The sequence below is a fragment of the Molossus molossus genome, unplaced genomic scaffold, assembly GCF_014108415.1.
Source record: "Molossus molossus isolate mMolMol1 unplaced genomic scaffold, mMolMol1.p scaffold_m16_p_13, whole genome shotgun sequence".
Taxonomy (NCBI): Eukaryota; Metazoa; Chordata; class Mammalia; order Chiroptera; family Molossidae; genus Molossus; species Molossus molossus.
In genome coordinates this window covers 85,331,776-85,347,735 of record NW_023425348.1, presented here as the reverse complement: position 1 = coordinate 85,347,735, position 15,960 = coordinate 85,331,776, and the positions used below count along the sequence as shown (strand labels likewise).

The 15,960-nt window shown below is 56.5% G+C and overlaps 1 protein-coding gene across 1 annotated transcript; it reads right to left on the bottom strand.

The window, feature by feature from the left end:
• Positions 1 to 831: 831 nt before the first annotated feature.
• Positions 832 to 15,651, bottom strand: RTN4RL2 (reticulon 4 receptor like 2). Its single transcript, XM_036259466.1, has 3 exons — positions 15,283 to 15,651; positions 9,263 to 9,744; positions 832 to 2,187 (listed from the first exon to the last, which is right to left on the bottom strand). The coding sequence occupies exons 1-3, from the start codon at positions 15,311 to 15,313 to the stop codon at positions 1,438 to 1,440; spliced, it is 1,263 nt and encodes a 420-aa protein (XP_036115359.1). The 5' UTR covers positions 15,314 to 15,651; the 3' UTR covers positions 832 to 1,437.
• Positions 15,652 to 15,960: the final 309 nt, after the last annotated feature.

Sequence of the window (15,960 nt, the reverse complement as noted above, 5' to 3'; positions counted from 1 at the left end):
TCCCTCCTCCCTGAACCCTGGCATCCAGGTCCTCTCTCTTTCCATTCCCACCTCCCAAGTAGATTCTTAACCCTAAATTTAAACCATCAAACATCTCCCCAACTGCTTCTGTCTGATGAGACTCAGCCCTCACCTCCATCCTAGGTCCTTCTTAGCCCAGGCTCTTCCCTTACTGCAGCCTCTCCTCCCCACACAGGGAAGATGAAGTTTCTGATGCCACCTCAAGCCAGCAAGGCACCCTACATGGGATTCTTGCCTCTCTGCTCACCCCAGCCCCTTGCTCTCTCCTCTAACCTGGAGACCTGGTTCTCTGACGTGGTCCATCCCTGGTTCTACCTCACAGGAGCCAAGGGCATGACACCATGTCTGCAGGGTTGTATACAGCGGTGCAGGCTGAACAAGGGCACGTAGCGGAGGGGCAAGTGCGATGGAAATCCAGCCTGAAGCTCTGCTTGCCGAATGTTTGCTCTGGTGTGGGGCTGGGTTTCCCTGAGGAAGAGGTGCCTTTTTTGGTTTGTCCAAAGCCATATTTGGGCTGGCTGTGACCATGGGTGTCTATGTGACTCCTTGCAAGGGAAAATGGGACCTGGGAGGAAGTCAGCCAGGCTGGAGGCCTTGACCAGACTTTAACTCAGGCGCCAGACAACTCAGGGCAGGCTGTAGCTGCTTCTCCTGGATAAACGGGCTGAGGTGCTGGCAGCACGCATCTCGGCCTGCCTGAGATTCCAGCGTCACACTCTCCTTTCTCTAATCCTCCTGACCCCCAAATCCTGACAGTTCTAGGCCCTCTTCCCATTTTTGAGGTCCTGAGCCAAGAAACCTTATAGGAGATAAAATAATAGAATTTTTTAATAAATTTTTTTTTTCCCAAACAACTTCTGTTGATCTTCACCACACAGGGGCCACGGTGGAGAGGAAAGTTCTCTCCAGGCACCCTAAAAAGTGTCCAGGGTAGACGTAGGAGAAAAGTATTCCTCCAGTGTGGGGAGGCTGGGGGGACTAAGAGAAGCTAGGGCCTAGGGTCAGCCTGGCCCGACTGTGCCTCCCTCTGCAAGGCTCCTGGGCGGGGCTCCCTTCCCCGAGCTTCTGAAGGCTCTGCTGGTGGAAGATGCTTTGCAGACAAAAGCTCCTCTGGAGTCCGCTGTGGGCACTGGGAGAAGGGGTCAGTGCCAGTCTGGGATGGCCCACCCCAGCCTTGGGATGGGAACAAGTTAATGGCCAGAATTGGGGAGAATCGGGCTGAGCCACCAGACACAGCCCCTTGGGGCTGTCTTAAGCCAGCATCCCAGGAGGCAGGGAGAGGTGGCTGGTCCCAGGGAAGAGAGGAGCAGGGAGTGGAAAGGGAGGCAGCAAGGCCAGGGGCAGGGATGGGGCCAGAGCTGCAGCCGGGGTCTGGGGCTGGGGGCCACCCCGGCCTCTGCAGTCTCAGCACCGCAGTCAGAGGTGGTGGGGCACCAGGAGCAGGAGGCAAAGCAGAGGAGTGGGGAGCCCCGCAGAGAGCGCGGGGCCGCGGGAGTCCGGGGGCGCCTGGCAGGCTGCACCAGGGCACGTCTGCTCCCCACGCTGGTCCTCACCCCCGTATCCCCCCCAGTAGTCGTCCTCGGTGGGCGCGTCCCCGCCCTGGCGCCCCCGTGGGTCTTCGGCGGGCAGGTCTCGGTAGAGGGTGGAGGGGTCTGCGGGGGGCGCCCCGGCCTCGGCCACCCCGTACAGGTGGTTGGAGGAGCTGTTGCCGCGGGCGCGGCTGCCGGGTCGCGTGGGCGCCGCAGGCGGGCAGGCCTGGAAGTCGGCCTCGCGGAGCGCGCGCAGGTCCCGGCCCTGGCGCTCCGGGGGGGTAGCGCAGGTCACGTCGGAGCTGGACACACGCGCGCGCTGGAACCAGGCCCAGAGCGGCCGCGCGCGGCAGTCGCACGCCCAGGGGTTGGCGTTGAGCCGCAGGAACTCGAGCGCCGGCAGGTCGGCCAGCGCCTCGCCGGGCAGCGAGGCCAGGCTGTTGTTAAACAGGTAGAGGATGGTGAGGCGGCTGAGGCCGCGGAAGGCCGCGCGGTGCACGCCCTGCAGCCGGTTCCCGTGCAGCAGCAGCCGGTCCAGACCGCCCAGGCCGCGGAACACGTGCTCGGTCAGCAGCCGCAGGCGGTTCCCGTGCAGGAAGAGGTGGCTCAGGTTGGCCAGGTCTGCGAACAGGTCATCCTGGGGGGGAAGGGACAGAGAACAAGTGAGTGGTCCTGAGACAGGTGGGGGTTTGTCATCCGGGGTTTGGAGGTGGGGAAGGAAGGGGAACACCCTGGGAAAGAATTTGACCTTCCCATTGGGAGTCCTGGGTTTGAATCCTGCCCCCTCTAATCTAGTTAGAGGTTAATGTGGGGTGATATAGCTGGGGCCACTGGCTCTGAAACTTTAGGGTGCACCAGAATCCCTGCGGATCCCTAAGCGCTGCCCTCAAAGTTGTGATGCAGCAGGTGGGGCCCGGGAATCTGCCCGTCTTTAGGAGTTCCCAGGTGGTTCTGCCTCTGCGGGTCAGAGGACCACACTTGGAGAATGAGAACCTCTGGCTCAGCACACAGACTGGGGAGCCTGGTTTCCTGACTTCAAACCCTGGATCTATCATTAACTGATTGTGCCACCTTGGGCAAGTAGCAGTATCTCTATACCTCAGTTTCTTCATCTGTAAAATGGGGAGATTAAATGAAGCACCATGTATGAGGGTCTTAGAACAAAGTTTCCATGGGGAAGGCATTCTGTGAGTTGGCCATTATTGTTAACTTGGCCCAGCCAGTAATCTCTCTAAGCCTGTTGCCTCATCTATGCAGTGGGATGAGTGTACCTCCTCATGGGTTTGTTCTGAGGATTAAAGAAGATGATCCATATAAAGATCAGATGGTGAAGCACTGGGCACAGTGCCTGGCACACCGCTTTGCAGTTCAATGATGAAACCCACAGGCGCAGGAGTCACAGCCCCTGGTACCAATTCAGTTTGCCCTCTTCCCAGCTACATTACTTTGGGTAAGTTACTTAGCCTCCTAGAGCCTACATTTCCTCTGTATAACTTGGAGAACATCCCCCCCCCCCCCCCCGCAGGCTGAGGGAGGGTTAGATGAGATCATACTGCAAGGGTACGGTACCTGGTAGGCACAGAGACCATCACTGAGAAATGCTGGTTATTATGAAAATAGGGGCTCAGTTAGATAACTGACATCCTGTTTCTTCTTAACAGAGGAGCTCTCTGGGGTCCAAAAGTTCTGCTAGTAGGCTAAATATTAAGGGGACAAGGTGGCAGCTCTCCCCACCCCCAAAGGCAGCAGGGTAGGGGGAAAAGGCTGCTCCCTGATGTCCTACATCACTGCCCCTTAGAAGGACTGTCCCACTTGTCTGGGGCTGGGGATTTCCCAAATCAGGCGATGCTTGTGTTGGAAGGTTCTTGGACTGTAGTTCAGAATGAATGGGGGTGTGGGTATGCTCCATGGGTGGGAAGGGGCAGGGGCTGGATTCTGCATTTTAACCATCTCACTAAGGTATTGGTGATGATCAGCTCCAAGGTCCACTAGCCCAGTCCACTTTTGACAGAGAGGAGCACTGAGGCCCAGAGAGATGGAGGGTTTGCCAGAGAGGGCACCAGAGCCCCAGGACATCACTGTGGTCAGCAGGCTCAGGAGGTCTGGTTCTCAGGGACACAAGCAACCTCTATGCTCAAGCCAGAGCAGCCTGGGGGGCTGGTTTCCCCGGCTGTGGTTCTCCCACCCTTCCCTGTCAGGGGACATGATCCCCCTACCCCACCCAGGAGCCTAGTCAAAGGCTCTCAGGTTGGGGGAGTGCACTGACCCCCAGCCCACACCCACAGCCTCCGCTTTCCTGTGCTCCTGCGTGTTCTCGCCCCCTCCCATCTGGCTTCCGCCCTCTCGGAGCTACAGGAACTGAGCCTGCCAAGAACCCTCCTCTTGGCCACATTGAGATCCGTCCCCCTCAACCTTCTCTGCTGCCTCTGACACCAGCATTCTCCACTCCCTGTGGCCCGCCCTCCCCCCCATGCTCAGCTCAGGTCTCCGGTGAGCTACCTGGACCTCTGTGGCCTTTTGCTGGCCCAATTTGGCCTGGTACCTTTGTCTTCTTTCTGGTCCACCCAGGGAGTGGGCTCTGAGTCCCTTCCACTTAAACACCTAGGTAGAGTTTCTTTTTTTAATGGAGTGTCATTAAGATTGGGACACACCCAGCGATACCTGGTCAGAGGATCAGTGTGGGGTGGGGGTGGGCGTAGAGGGAGTACAGGTAATGGAGCTTTGACTTGGGAAGGTTAGGAAGAGAGGACCAAAGGGTCAGAGCCCCTAGAGGATTCAGTCACCTTTGGCCCACAGCCCATTTTTGGGCTACAGAATTCTTTGATTCCAACCCCCTCACCTCCCCTTTTATCCCTCTGCAAAAGTCCTGCTCTTCCTCTCTCAGCCTCAGCCTGGGGGTCCATTTCCCCTCCTCCCATCCAAGCTGTTGCCAAATCCCACTGCCACTTCCTGGGCTGCAGCTCTCAAATCGGCCCTCCTCTCTCCACCGTTAAAACCATCCTCTGTGCATTAATAAGCTCTTGACTTTCACAGCTCTCGCTCTCCCCCACCACACTCGCTATCGCCCCCTCCCTCTGGACTGAGCGCTTCTGCTAAAGTCATCTTCCATTTCCAAAACCGCATTCCCTCCCCTCCCCAGCCAGTCCACAGCTCTCTGCATCCATGTGGAATCTCAGCGCAGCATCCCTGCCCCCTTCTCCGGACAGCATCCTGTCTTAACCTTGCCTCCTGCCAACCCTCCAAGCCCCAGTCTTTGGCACTAGTGGCTGAGCTCTGTGACCTTGGGCAGCTCCAGGTACCTCTCTGAGTCTCAGTTGTTTGTTTTTTTATCTGTGAAACAAGGGATTTGAGATAGTTGTTCATTAAGATCTATGCTCATCTGATATTTATGAGCGAGTGAGTTCTGGAATGTACCTCATTCATTCAACAAAGCTGTATTGAGTGTCTACCCTGTGCCAGGTCCCCCCACTCACAGTGCTCACCAGTTCGTGCCTGGTGTCCATGTCAGCGCTGGCAAGCAGCTGACTGACTGAGCCTTAACCACGGGCCAAGCTCCGTGCTACACAGGTCCCATGTGGTAACCTGATCATCACAACCCTATGAGGTAGATACTGTTATTACCGCAGTTAATAGTTACTTCAGAGACTAGGAAAGGGAGGCTCAGGGAAGGCAAGCCTAGGATTCAACAGCTAGTATGTAGCGGAATGCAGACCCGAACTCTGTAGACAGGGCTCTGAACAGCTGCACTTGAGTCAGACAGACCTGGGCCAATTCTAGGCTGTGCCCTTTATTAGTTGGGTGACCTTAGACTGGTGCCTTAATGTCGTGGAGCCTCGGTGTCCTTAGCTGTTAACTGGGGGAAATGATGCTTACTCTGAACCAGACATAGTGCTGAGCCCTTTTCAAGTAGCATCTCCTTGAATCCTCACAGTAAACCCCTGAGGTATAGGGCATTTCCCCCATGTTCCAGATGGCCCCAGGCTTCAAGTGGTTCAGTAACCTGCCCAAAGCCACAGCGAATCGGAGGTGGGGCTGGCATTCGGACTCAGATGTGCCTGAGTACAAAGACTGCTCACACACCATGCAGGCTGCTGTAATGACTGAAAGAGAGAACAGGGGCTTATCTGGTTCCATTCAAGTAGGAAATACACCCCAGGAGAGCAAAGGCACTGTTTTTGCTCATTCTGGAGCCCCGGGCACCTAGAACAGTGCCTGGCATGTAGTAGGTGCTCCACATATATCTGATGATGAATGAACACACCTGGCCCAGTACCTGGTCTACAGAAGACAGTCTGTGAGAACCTCCAGCCCACCCCATTTCCACCTTCCTCATCCTTAAAAGCTGTGGTCCTCTTGCCTCCTCCAAAGCTCCCCTCTTGGGGCAGACCCAGCCCTATCTCGGGTCACACCTGCATTCTGTGGACACCACCCCAGCCCACGTTTCCTCACCTGCCCGTGGCATCTCCCAGCCTAGTTCCTCCAGGCAGAGGCTGTCTCTTTTTTTCTCCTCTATAAAGGACCAGGTGTGAAGATGCCTCCTTCCCATGGTGTTCACACCATTCATGCCAGGGGTGTGCAGAACCAACATTTCTCATTTAAGGAGATGCCAGTGTCCACTCCAGATCCCTTTGCCCAGGTCTTTCCTATCCCTGGGCCCTGGCCTGAGAGTCAGCAGAGGGTCAGGTTCTAGTGACATGATTTATTCAGCACTGAACTATGTGCTGTCATATACAAGCTCATGTCCTCTGCACGGCCAATCTGTGTAGGAGGTTTTCTTTTTATTATTTCCACTTCAAAGATGAGGAAACTGAGGTTCAGAGAGGAGAGGCATCGTGCCTTAGGGGAAATAAGTCAGAAATAGCAGAGCAGGGGTTCAAACCCAGGCCCTCTGGCCCCAGATTTCTCATTGTGAACAACCAATAAATGTTGAGAAGGAGGTGAGGGTTTCAGTAGCAGTACCTGAGCATGGCCTGTGCTAAACCCACCATGATTGCCATGTTAGAGAGGAGGACATGGAGACTGAAAGAGCTTTAGCAATGCGTCCAAAGTCATACAGGAGCTAGGATTTGAACCTATGTCTGGTAGACTCCAAAGCAAGTGCCTTCATAAGTGAGCCCACACTGCTGTACTTCACGGTACCACCCCTCCGCCCAGACAGACCCTAGTGGAGAGTTTCAAATGATGAAAACGACCTGAAACATCTTTCAGCCCATGAAAGCTCAGGTACTACCAGCTCTGCCCGGTTGGGTGGCCTCAGAAACTTCATTCCATGTCCCTACAGCCAGGCTGTTGTGAGGTTAAGCGTGCTGGTGAGAACACGTGAGCCCCTATCATAAGGGCAATGGTTTAAGACACTTCATGTGAAGAGGCCTTATTTCTACAAAGGGTTGGGGCCCTCGGCCTCAGCTTCATCTTCTGTGAGGAGGTGCAGACATTTCCCGACAGGGCTGCAGAGATGAGATGAGGTGGCTGAGCATGCTTTGGAAACTGCGAGGGCTAGGCAAATTTAGGAAGGTAAAAAAAAAGAGGAGTGTTTTGGGACCCACCCATGGCCTCAGCATCATTCTTGAAGTTGACCCAAATCTCCAGGATGAGGTCCAAGATGGGCCATTTCACGGAGATCAATGTTAAATGAGGCTTGCCTCTCTTTTAAAATAGTATTTTAACAAGCATTTATATAGTGCTTGTCGTATGCCAAACGCTATTCTAAGTGCTCTACAAATTATTCATGCACTTACACTTGTGAAATCCCTAGGAGATGGGCTGGTTCTACCCCCATTTTACATATGGAAAAACTGAGGCTCAGGGGGATTTTTAAAGTGCCACGCACTTGAAAATGGCAGAGTCGATACCCACAAAGTTTTTAGCATAGCACCCAATACATAGCATGTCCACTACACGGCAGTGGGTGCTATTATCATTGTTGATGCAATCATAATAACCATGACATATTTTCCCAACATCCTGTGTACAGCAATCCCCCCATGTACGGTTTTGCTTTCCATGATTTCGGTTACCTGCAGTCCAACCATGGTCCAAAAATATTAAATAGGAAATCCCAGAAATAAACAATTCATACGTTTTCAATTACATGCTGTTCTAATTAGCATGGTGGAATCTCAAACTGTCCCACCCAGGTGTGAACCATCCTTTTGTCCAGCGTCCTCATGCCGCATAAGCTCCCTGCCTCTTAGACAGTTGCCTCGCTTATCAGATCAAGTGTCCTGGTACCACAGTGCTGTGTTCAAGTCACCCTTGTTTTACTTAATTATGGCCCCAAAGCCATTCACACAACATTTATTACAGTATATTGTTATAATTGTTCTATTTCATTATTAGTTATTGTTGTTAATCTCTTATGGTGCCTATTTTATAAATTAACTTGATCACAGGTGAGCATGTATAGGAAAACCATAATGCATGTAAGGTCCGGTACTATCCATGGTTTCAGGCATCCACTGGGGGTCTTGGACCAGGTCTCCTGCTGATATGAGGGGGGCTACCGTATTTTACTTCTGCCTCTCTCCCCCACCTGGAATGCAATCTCTCTGAAGGCAGGGGAGTTGTCTGTTTTGTTAACTGCTGTATTCTCAGCACCTTGCACATAGTGGGTGCACAGTACATGTTGTTTAATTATTATTGCTATTTTTATTATCTTTATCAGCATCCACCCTGACCTGATTTTCAAATCAGCACGTTGGTGACCAGTTCGGCACCAGCCTGGGTAGGGGGATGATGTGCCTTCCAGGTCTCCGTGGGGAGAAGGGAGAATTTGGATATTCTTGCCTGCTTCCAGCCAGAGGCTGTGGAGCCCAGGGAGGGTTTTTCTCCCCGAGTGGTTTGGAGGGTGTGTTATTGCTTCCTGGGGAAATAGAAAGGGAGGATTTGACTGTCAGATGGCTTAACAACAACAATAAACAATATTTAGATCAATAATAATAACAATAAATAGCAATTACTGTTATTCCTTCCGTTTTCAGAGCATCCATCTTCCAGCTACTTAACAGCTCTTTACCCTTTTTTTCCTTCTTCTCTTTCAGTGAGATAAAGGTTTGGGGATGAGGATCTAGAAAGGGTAGGGTTTCCTCTTGTTCATTACCCAGTGAGTTGCAGAGGTGGGACCTTCTATGGGACTCCAGAGGCCATGGGGGGGTGGAGGTGGGGAGAAAGCAGCCACCAAGGTCTTCAGGCCTGGGTGCCCGGGGTAAGGCCGAGCACCCCAAGGCAAACAGGGGAAAAGGAGAGATTACGGAAGGAGACACATACATCACCCAGACAGACACAGGGATGTGTGTGGAGTGGGCGTGTGAAGGGAGACAGACAGAAGACCAGAAGACAGATGGGGGAGGGACGTTAGTGAGAGAGGCAGAGAGGGACAGAGAAGGTTAGACAGACAAGACAGGCAGGGGCAGAAAGGGACACACGGCGGGGGGGGGGGGAGTTAGGGGAGTGAGAGAGAGAGAGGGACAGCAAGGGATTCAAACAGGTGTAGACAGACCAACGGAGGAGGACAGAAGAGACAATGGAGAAAAACCCCTGGAAAAAGTGAAAGGGACACAGTTAGAAAAGGGACAGACATGGAGAGAGATGCTGAGATGCTGGGCAGGAAGGGTGGCCTGGGGAGAGACCGGGACACACACGGGGTGGGGGTGGTGGGGGGCACAGGGCGCGGAGTGTGTGTACACGCGCACGCGCTTGGTGGCGCGGCTCACCTGGAGGTGGAGCAGGCTGTTCTCCTGGAGGTAGAGGTACTGCAGGCTGACCAGGCCGCGGAAGATGTTGCCGGGCAGGCTGCTGAGCTGGCAGCGGTACAGGTGCAGCGACTGCAGCCGCTCCAGGCCCTGGAAGGTGTCGGGCTCCAGAGAGCGCAGGTGCCGGTTGTCACCGAGGTCCAGCTCCTCCAGGGCCTGCAGGTGACGGAAGGTGCCCGGGTAGATGGTGGAGAGGTTGTTGGAGAAGAGCCACAGGGTGAGCAGGTTGGGCCCGAAGGTGCCCGGCCGCAGCGTGCGGATGAGGTTATTCTGGAGGAAGAGTCGCTGGGTGCTGGGCGGCAGGGACAGCGGCACGGAGGAGAAGTTGTTGGCCTGGCAGCTCACGGTGGGCGGGGATGAGTAGCAAGTACAGAGCATGGGGCAGCTGGGGGCCGCTGGGGGCAGGGCCAGGAGCATCAGCAAGAGGCAGGCTGAGGCGGGACCTGCAGGGACAGGGCGCAGGACTTTCTTGGCAGGCTGTGAGGGCAGGAGTGCCCGCCAGGGGCCTGCCCACCCACTCCTAATAGCCAGGAGCCTGGTGCTCCTAGATGGGAGGGTTCTGGGTGCAAGCAACCTAGTTGCAAGAGGCCCTGGCCACTTCCACTTTTTAGTCCCCTGCTGTATTAAAAAACCAATAAAGAAATGCCAAGAGGTCACTGTGGAAAGCACTGTGCTATGTTCCAAGTTGTTTCATTAGTGGTCGTCTTTTCCATTCTTGTTTTCACTATGGTGGGTCTGATTGTGTTAACTGTCAGGCTTCTTCTCAACCTCAGTACTGAGTTGGGCTGATCACTCTTTGTTGTGGGGGATAGTCCTATATGGTGTCCTATTTAGGGTGTTTAGCAGCTACCCACTAGATGCCAGTAACACCTTCCCCCTGATTATGACAACCAAAATGTCTCCAGACACTACCAAATGTCTCCTGGGGAGCAAAATCGCCCCCATTTGAGACTGGCTGGGAATAAATTGAGATCGCTTGTTAATCTAAAGCCAATGTAAATGGCCCCCTGGCTGCCCCAGGCCCAGCCTTGCTGAGCCCATGGGGGCCACAGCCCCCCCTTCCTGCAGCCCTCACCCTCGAGGAACCTGAGTCTCTCCATGTTGGAAGGGCCGTAGGGACCAAGGGGCAATGGTGTCTACCTGGGGCCACCAGCCACCTGCAACAGTATGGCCAGAGGCTCCAAAAGAATGCAGCCTTCTGGGCCCCGCCTGTGCAGAATTGGAATTTCTGGGTGAGAGCCGGGGAATCTGAATTTCACACCCCAGACTCTTGTCATTTAAAGTCATTTAAAATTCCTTTTTTTTTTTTTTTCCCCCAAGTAACTTTTGAAGGTTGAATATGGCCCACCCTTCTTCTGATGCAGATGGAGAAGCAGGTCTAGGGAGGCTCAAGGGTCCAGGGCTGAAGGGGTGAGTCTGAGCCCCTGTGCTGCACTGGGGTGGGGAGCTCTCCACCCCTGTTCCCTGGCCTGCCGGCCCTCACTGTGCGGATAAAGGTCTGTGCCGGCCCTCTACTCTTTATCATGACTTCCCGCTGACTTGTGGGATCTTCTTCTAGCAGGTTCCTCTGGGGAGAAGGGGATCCTGCACCCCAAAGCCGGGCAGTCATTCCTGGGACACACATCCACGGAGCACCTTCTGCCCCAAGCAGTGTGCTAGGCCCACAGAGGCTGAGGGCAAGGAGACGGGGCCTTGGACCCCGGACCTCATCTTCAGGACATCTGGGATTCAGAGACTCTGGGGAAAACTGAGGGGTCCATGGCCGTGGCACCCCCCCAAGTGCTGTGTGAGTGCTGGTGTGTGAGCTGAGCACACGCCACATGAGGAGTTGCTGAGCCCTGGGTGTTCGCGTGGCATAGACATCACGGGTGTGTGGCGCAGACATCACCGCTGCTCTGTGGGGGACACACAGACAAGGGTGGGGAGCCCCGTGCCAGCGTATGTGGTGCTCTGGCTCCTCGATTTGGGGCCCAAGCACGAGCACCACGACCCTCCCCGCGTGTGAGTGCCGCCCCGTGCGTGTGTAGGCTGGGTGTGATGTAATACTCAGTGACACAGCGCTGCTGTGCCTTTGTTCACACCACCTCCGCGCTCCGCGGCCCTTCTCACCCCTCCCCCGGGCGGCGTTTCACGATTACTTTCTCCTGAGTTTTTCAGAGCCACATAGGGTGGAGGAGCACGTCTCTCACCCCTCACCCGAACCTGGCAGGGGTGGGGTGTGGGAGCAGGTAGGGAAACTTGGGTAGGTGTCAGCAGGGCTGAGGTTTGGGGCTTAGAACAGGAGACTTCAGAGCTGGAAGTGTTCCCCACATTCATCTGGTTCAAGCTCTTGTTCTACTGAGGACACAGCTGGGGTTCAGAGAGGGCAAGCGACTTGCCCAAGGTCACACAGCCAAGTGGCTGACAGGGCAAGCACCAGAAAGGAGTCTCCTGATGCCTGGCCAGGGCATTTCCCTTCCTGGCAGAATCACCCTCTCAGCTCACTTCCCCAAGGACTTGACACCACAGAAAGGCAAATCCTTCTCCAATCCCTTAATCCCACCCCTTATCCACAAGCTCACAGGAGTGTGAGCTCTGAAGGCCGCCAGCCCTAGGGAGGTCCGGAGCTCTCCCCCAGCCTCCCGGGCTGACTGGTACCCCAGAGGAGACAGAGGGAAGGATGTGCAATCCCTGAGTGCTCCAGAGCCTAGGGCTACTCCCTGGCACTGAGGTCTCGTCCAGCCTGGAGGCTGAACTCAGTAGGCACCAGCATCCCTCTACCCACAACTCTTTGGCCTCCACTCGCCCCTGTAAGGGGCTCCTCCCTTTATTCCTCACATACCCTCTGTCCCTATATCTCCCCCACCATGGCCCACCTCCCCAAGCCTGAGCCGTGTTTCTGGCAGGCTCTTTGAGGAGGGACCCTGAGCACAGCCCCTCCATGACAGCTGCCGTGTAACAGTGACTCTGTTGCCATTTCTGGCCCTCGCTGCCATGCAAAGCAGCTGTAACCCAAGGAGCCTCATCCATAATTCAGGCTGCAGCTCTCACTGGAGGCTAGGAGGAGGGGGATGTGGGGGGGCACTGGGTTTCTCTGCCCCCAGGCCTGGCTGGAATGCTCTTGGTCTGAGGCAGCGGGGGCTGGTAAGCTGTGACTTTCTCTCCCTCCTCTGCCCTCCTGTCCCTGCCCAGGGTGTGCTCTTTTCCTTCTCACCACAGCACCCCCCATCACTCCTTCCCCCCAGGCCCCTGTGCTCCTCTCTCCAGGACCACAGTTCCACTCCCAGCCCTCATTCTGTGAATGCCTGGCCAAGACTCGGGCACGATGCACAGGCTGTCAGAGCTGGAAGGGGTGCACCTCAGTGGCCATCAGAACAAACCTCTTATTTCCCAGGTAACACCACTGAAGGCTGGAGAGGGGAAGACTCCATTTCTGACCCAAATCTCTGACACTCTGCCTGCCTTCAATACCTGTTCTCAAGCCTTCATGTCACCCCCTTCTATGTGGCTGAGGAAAGCCCTTTCTGAGTGTCCCCACCCTCTCTGCTCATCCCATCCTCTCTCTTTCCTGTTCTCCTTTTTTCCCCTCTAAAGTCAGCAGGTAATGGCTAGAGTTGCAGGGGAGTATGGAGTAGGGATGGGCAGAAACCATCTGTTATTAAGCACCTACTGTGTGCCAGGCACTGTATTCGTACGTGACTTTATATACATAGAACACAACATCCCCCGTGAGATCAATGCAATGGCCCCTGTGTGTGGAAGAGCAGCGGGAGGCTCAGAAACATGAAATGAGTTGCCTCAGATCGCGCAGGGACCCAGAACGGACAAGCACGTGTCCGAAGGGATTTCTGGCCTTTCTTCGGGAGACCTCACATCACCCAAGGAAACTGCCCCTGAGTGCAAGAGACACTGCCCTTGAGGTAAAAGGAGGACAGAATTCGCACCCAGGAGCACAGGGCTGGGCCAGCCACGATGCTGGGTCTGTTTGGCTGTTTAGGGTCAAGGCAAAGAAGTAATCCAGGTTCTCTCTGCAACTTTCCTCTCCTGGGCTCTGGTTGGGGCTACTACTCTAGCGGGGAGGTGGGAGGAGGGGGGCTGTTGGGAGTGAAGGAGAGATGACCAGAGCCCAGAAGATATGGCCAGAACTGACCATGGGAGGGACGAAGAGAGGCCAGAACATGGTATCGATCGTGCAAGGCTGAGGTGCCCAGAGCCGAATAGCATCCATTCATTGAGGGACCACGGTCAAGGACTCTGGGCCATCACCCTGGAGTACCAGGGCTCAGAAACAAAGTTCTCACTTCTGGAGCCACCCCTTGGTTCAGAGGCCCCAGGGAAAGGAAAGACTTGAAGAGGAGGCAGATGGGCCCAGAGTCAGGGCGCCAGCCCATAGGGCATAGAAGCTGGTGCAGAGTGGCTGGGGGAAGGTGCTCCCTGGAAAGGGAGTCAAGGCCTCTGACTCTGAAGGAGGGTCCCAGGGTCCCAGATGAGAAGCAACAGCTCCACACAGAAAAGGCCAGGGCAGGGCAGGGCTGTGGGCAGATGCTGAGGGGGCAGGGGCTGAGGAGGTGGGAGCCAGGAGCAGAATGGTGGTGGTGGCAATATCAGTGACGCAGGGGCCCGGGGAGGCACCAATGCCGAGATGAAGGTTCAGACTGCTGCAAGCAGCTTCTCGCTTTGCTGGAATGCAACACCTCAAAATAAGTCACCGCAGCGGTGTGGCAGGATCCGACGTGAGGCCCAGAGATATAAATGGCAGCATGGAGCCAGCCCGGGTGCCCACCCTCGGACACTGCCACTTTGTTCGAATGTCCTCCCCTCCCTCCCTCCCTCACAGGCACCCCCATGGCCCTGAGCTCTGAGCCCCAGGTCTGGCCCACCGACCACTCCCTGAAAGAAGGGATGTGACCGGCAGGCGCTTTGGGAATGGAGGGCTTCCCACGTGGAAGTGGTTACCACAAGCCTCTTTGTCTTATCCCTGGCAACACCCCCACCCCCACCCCATCCCTCTCTTCCTCCCTTGCTCTTCCTCCTCCCCTTCCTCCTCTCCAGTCCCCATCCCCACCCTGGCGGTCTCCCAGCCCTTCTCCCATCTTTTGCGCCGGGTCCCCGATCCTAGCGCTCATCCTTGACTCTCCTCCTGGTTCCTGAGACTCCATCTCTATCCACCATCCCCATCCACCTCTGGTTTCTGGTCTTCCCACTTCCCTTTCCTTCCAGATCCCCAGGGTCCCAGGTTCTTTCTCATCACCCCTCCCCCAGATTCTGGGTGCTTGTCCCAAGTCTTCTCTTCACCCCTCCTCGGATCTGGTCTTCCTTCTCTCTTCCTCGTCCTATCCTGGGTCCCTCTTCCCTCTCCTTCCCGTCTAACCCCCCCTCCAACCCTCCCCCTCTCCTAACCACTTTCTCTAGTCGTTGACTGCCCCCTCCTATCGTCTTCCCTCTGACCCCTTCCCCACCCCACCCCCAGTCTCTGGCCCACACCCTAGGCTGTCACTCAATTTGTGGAACTATCCCCTTTCCAGCGCCCACCATCTGTCCTACCAGGGGGGGCATTTGGATTTCCCTCTGCGCCCCTATCCTCACAGACAGCCCCCTGCCCACAACCCTGGTCCTCTCAGGTGACTGGAAAGTGCTGAGGCACCGGGCACGAGGAGTTGCTGAGTCGGCGCTTCCCCAGCCGGCGAGTCCTCAGCGTCCCCGGGAGCAGGTGGAGCCGGGACAACGGAACCTGAGCCTCCCTCCCCCTCCAGGCCCGGTCCGCCTGGCCCCTGCGTCCCTGCACGGTCACGAGCTCCCCGCACATCCCCGTAGGCTCCGAGTCGGTGCTCTCCTCTAGCGGGCAGCCTTTGGGCAGGGGCGGGGCCCCGTGGCTAAGCCTTTCTCCCAGGCTAGGCTCCCCCCACCCCCTGCAACTGCCCCACCCTCGAGCCCTGCAGGCGGGGGCGCCCGGCTCTCCTCCCCAGGATGCCCTCCGCCCTCCGAGAGGCTGGGGTCCCTACCTTGCAGCAGGCGCCTGAGCCCGGGCAGCATCTTGTCTCGACGCTCGGGGGAGGGGGCGGTGGCGGTGGGGTGTCTCCCACTCGCTCCCAGAGCCGGCCGGCGGGACGGCGGGGACTCCGCGGGGCTCCGGGAGGGCCCGGGAGTCCCCGGGAGGTGAGGCCGGGCCGCGGCGCACTACCCTGCGCCCCCCGGGCTGCGGGCCTCGGGAGGAGCCATCGGCCCCGACGGGACGGGGCGGGGCGCGACGGGGTGGGGAGGGCTGGAGCCTACAGTCGACGCCCGGTGCTGGCGCCCCCCAGCAGCGCAGGTGGCACGCGAGTCCGTCAGTCCGTGGGTCCGTGCGCCCCGGCTGCGAGCCGAGGGAGAGTGGGGACAGCAAGGATGCTCTTCCCAACCACCCCCACTCCTTCCCGCACTCGCTGGCTCCTCCCTCGCTTCCTAGCTTGCTGACTTAACCCTTTCCTGGCCACTAGGAGGCGGGAGTGGCTATCTATCCCCCTCCATCCCTGACCCCTCCCCTCCTAGGGGGACCCGGAGGACTGTGTTCGATCGCCTTCGCGGCGCCACGCTTCTAGAGAAATCCCTTACAGATGCAGTACTGTTTGGGAATCCCGCGGACCTGTCCAGTTCCCACTTCCCAATTTTCCCGGGGGAGGTGGGCTCCCGGGTCACCTCCC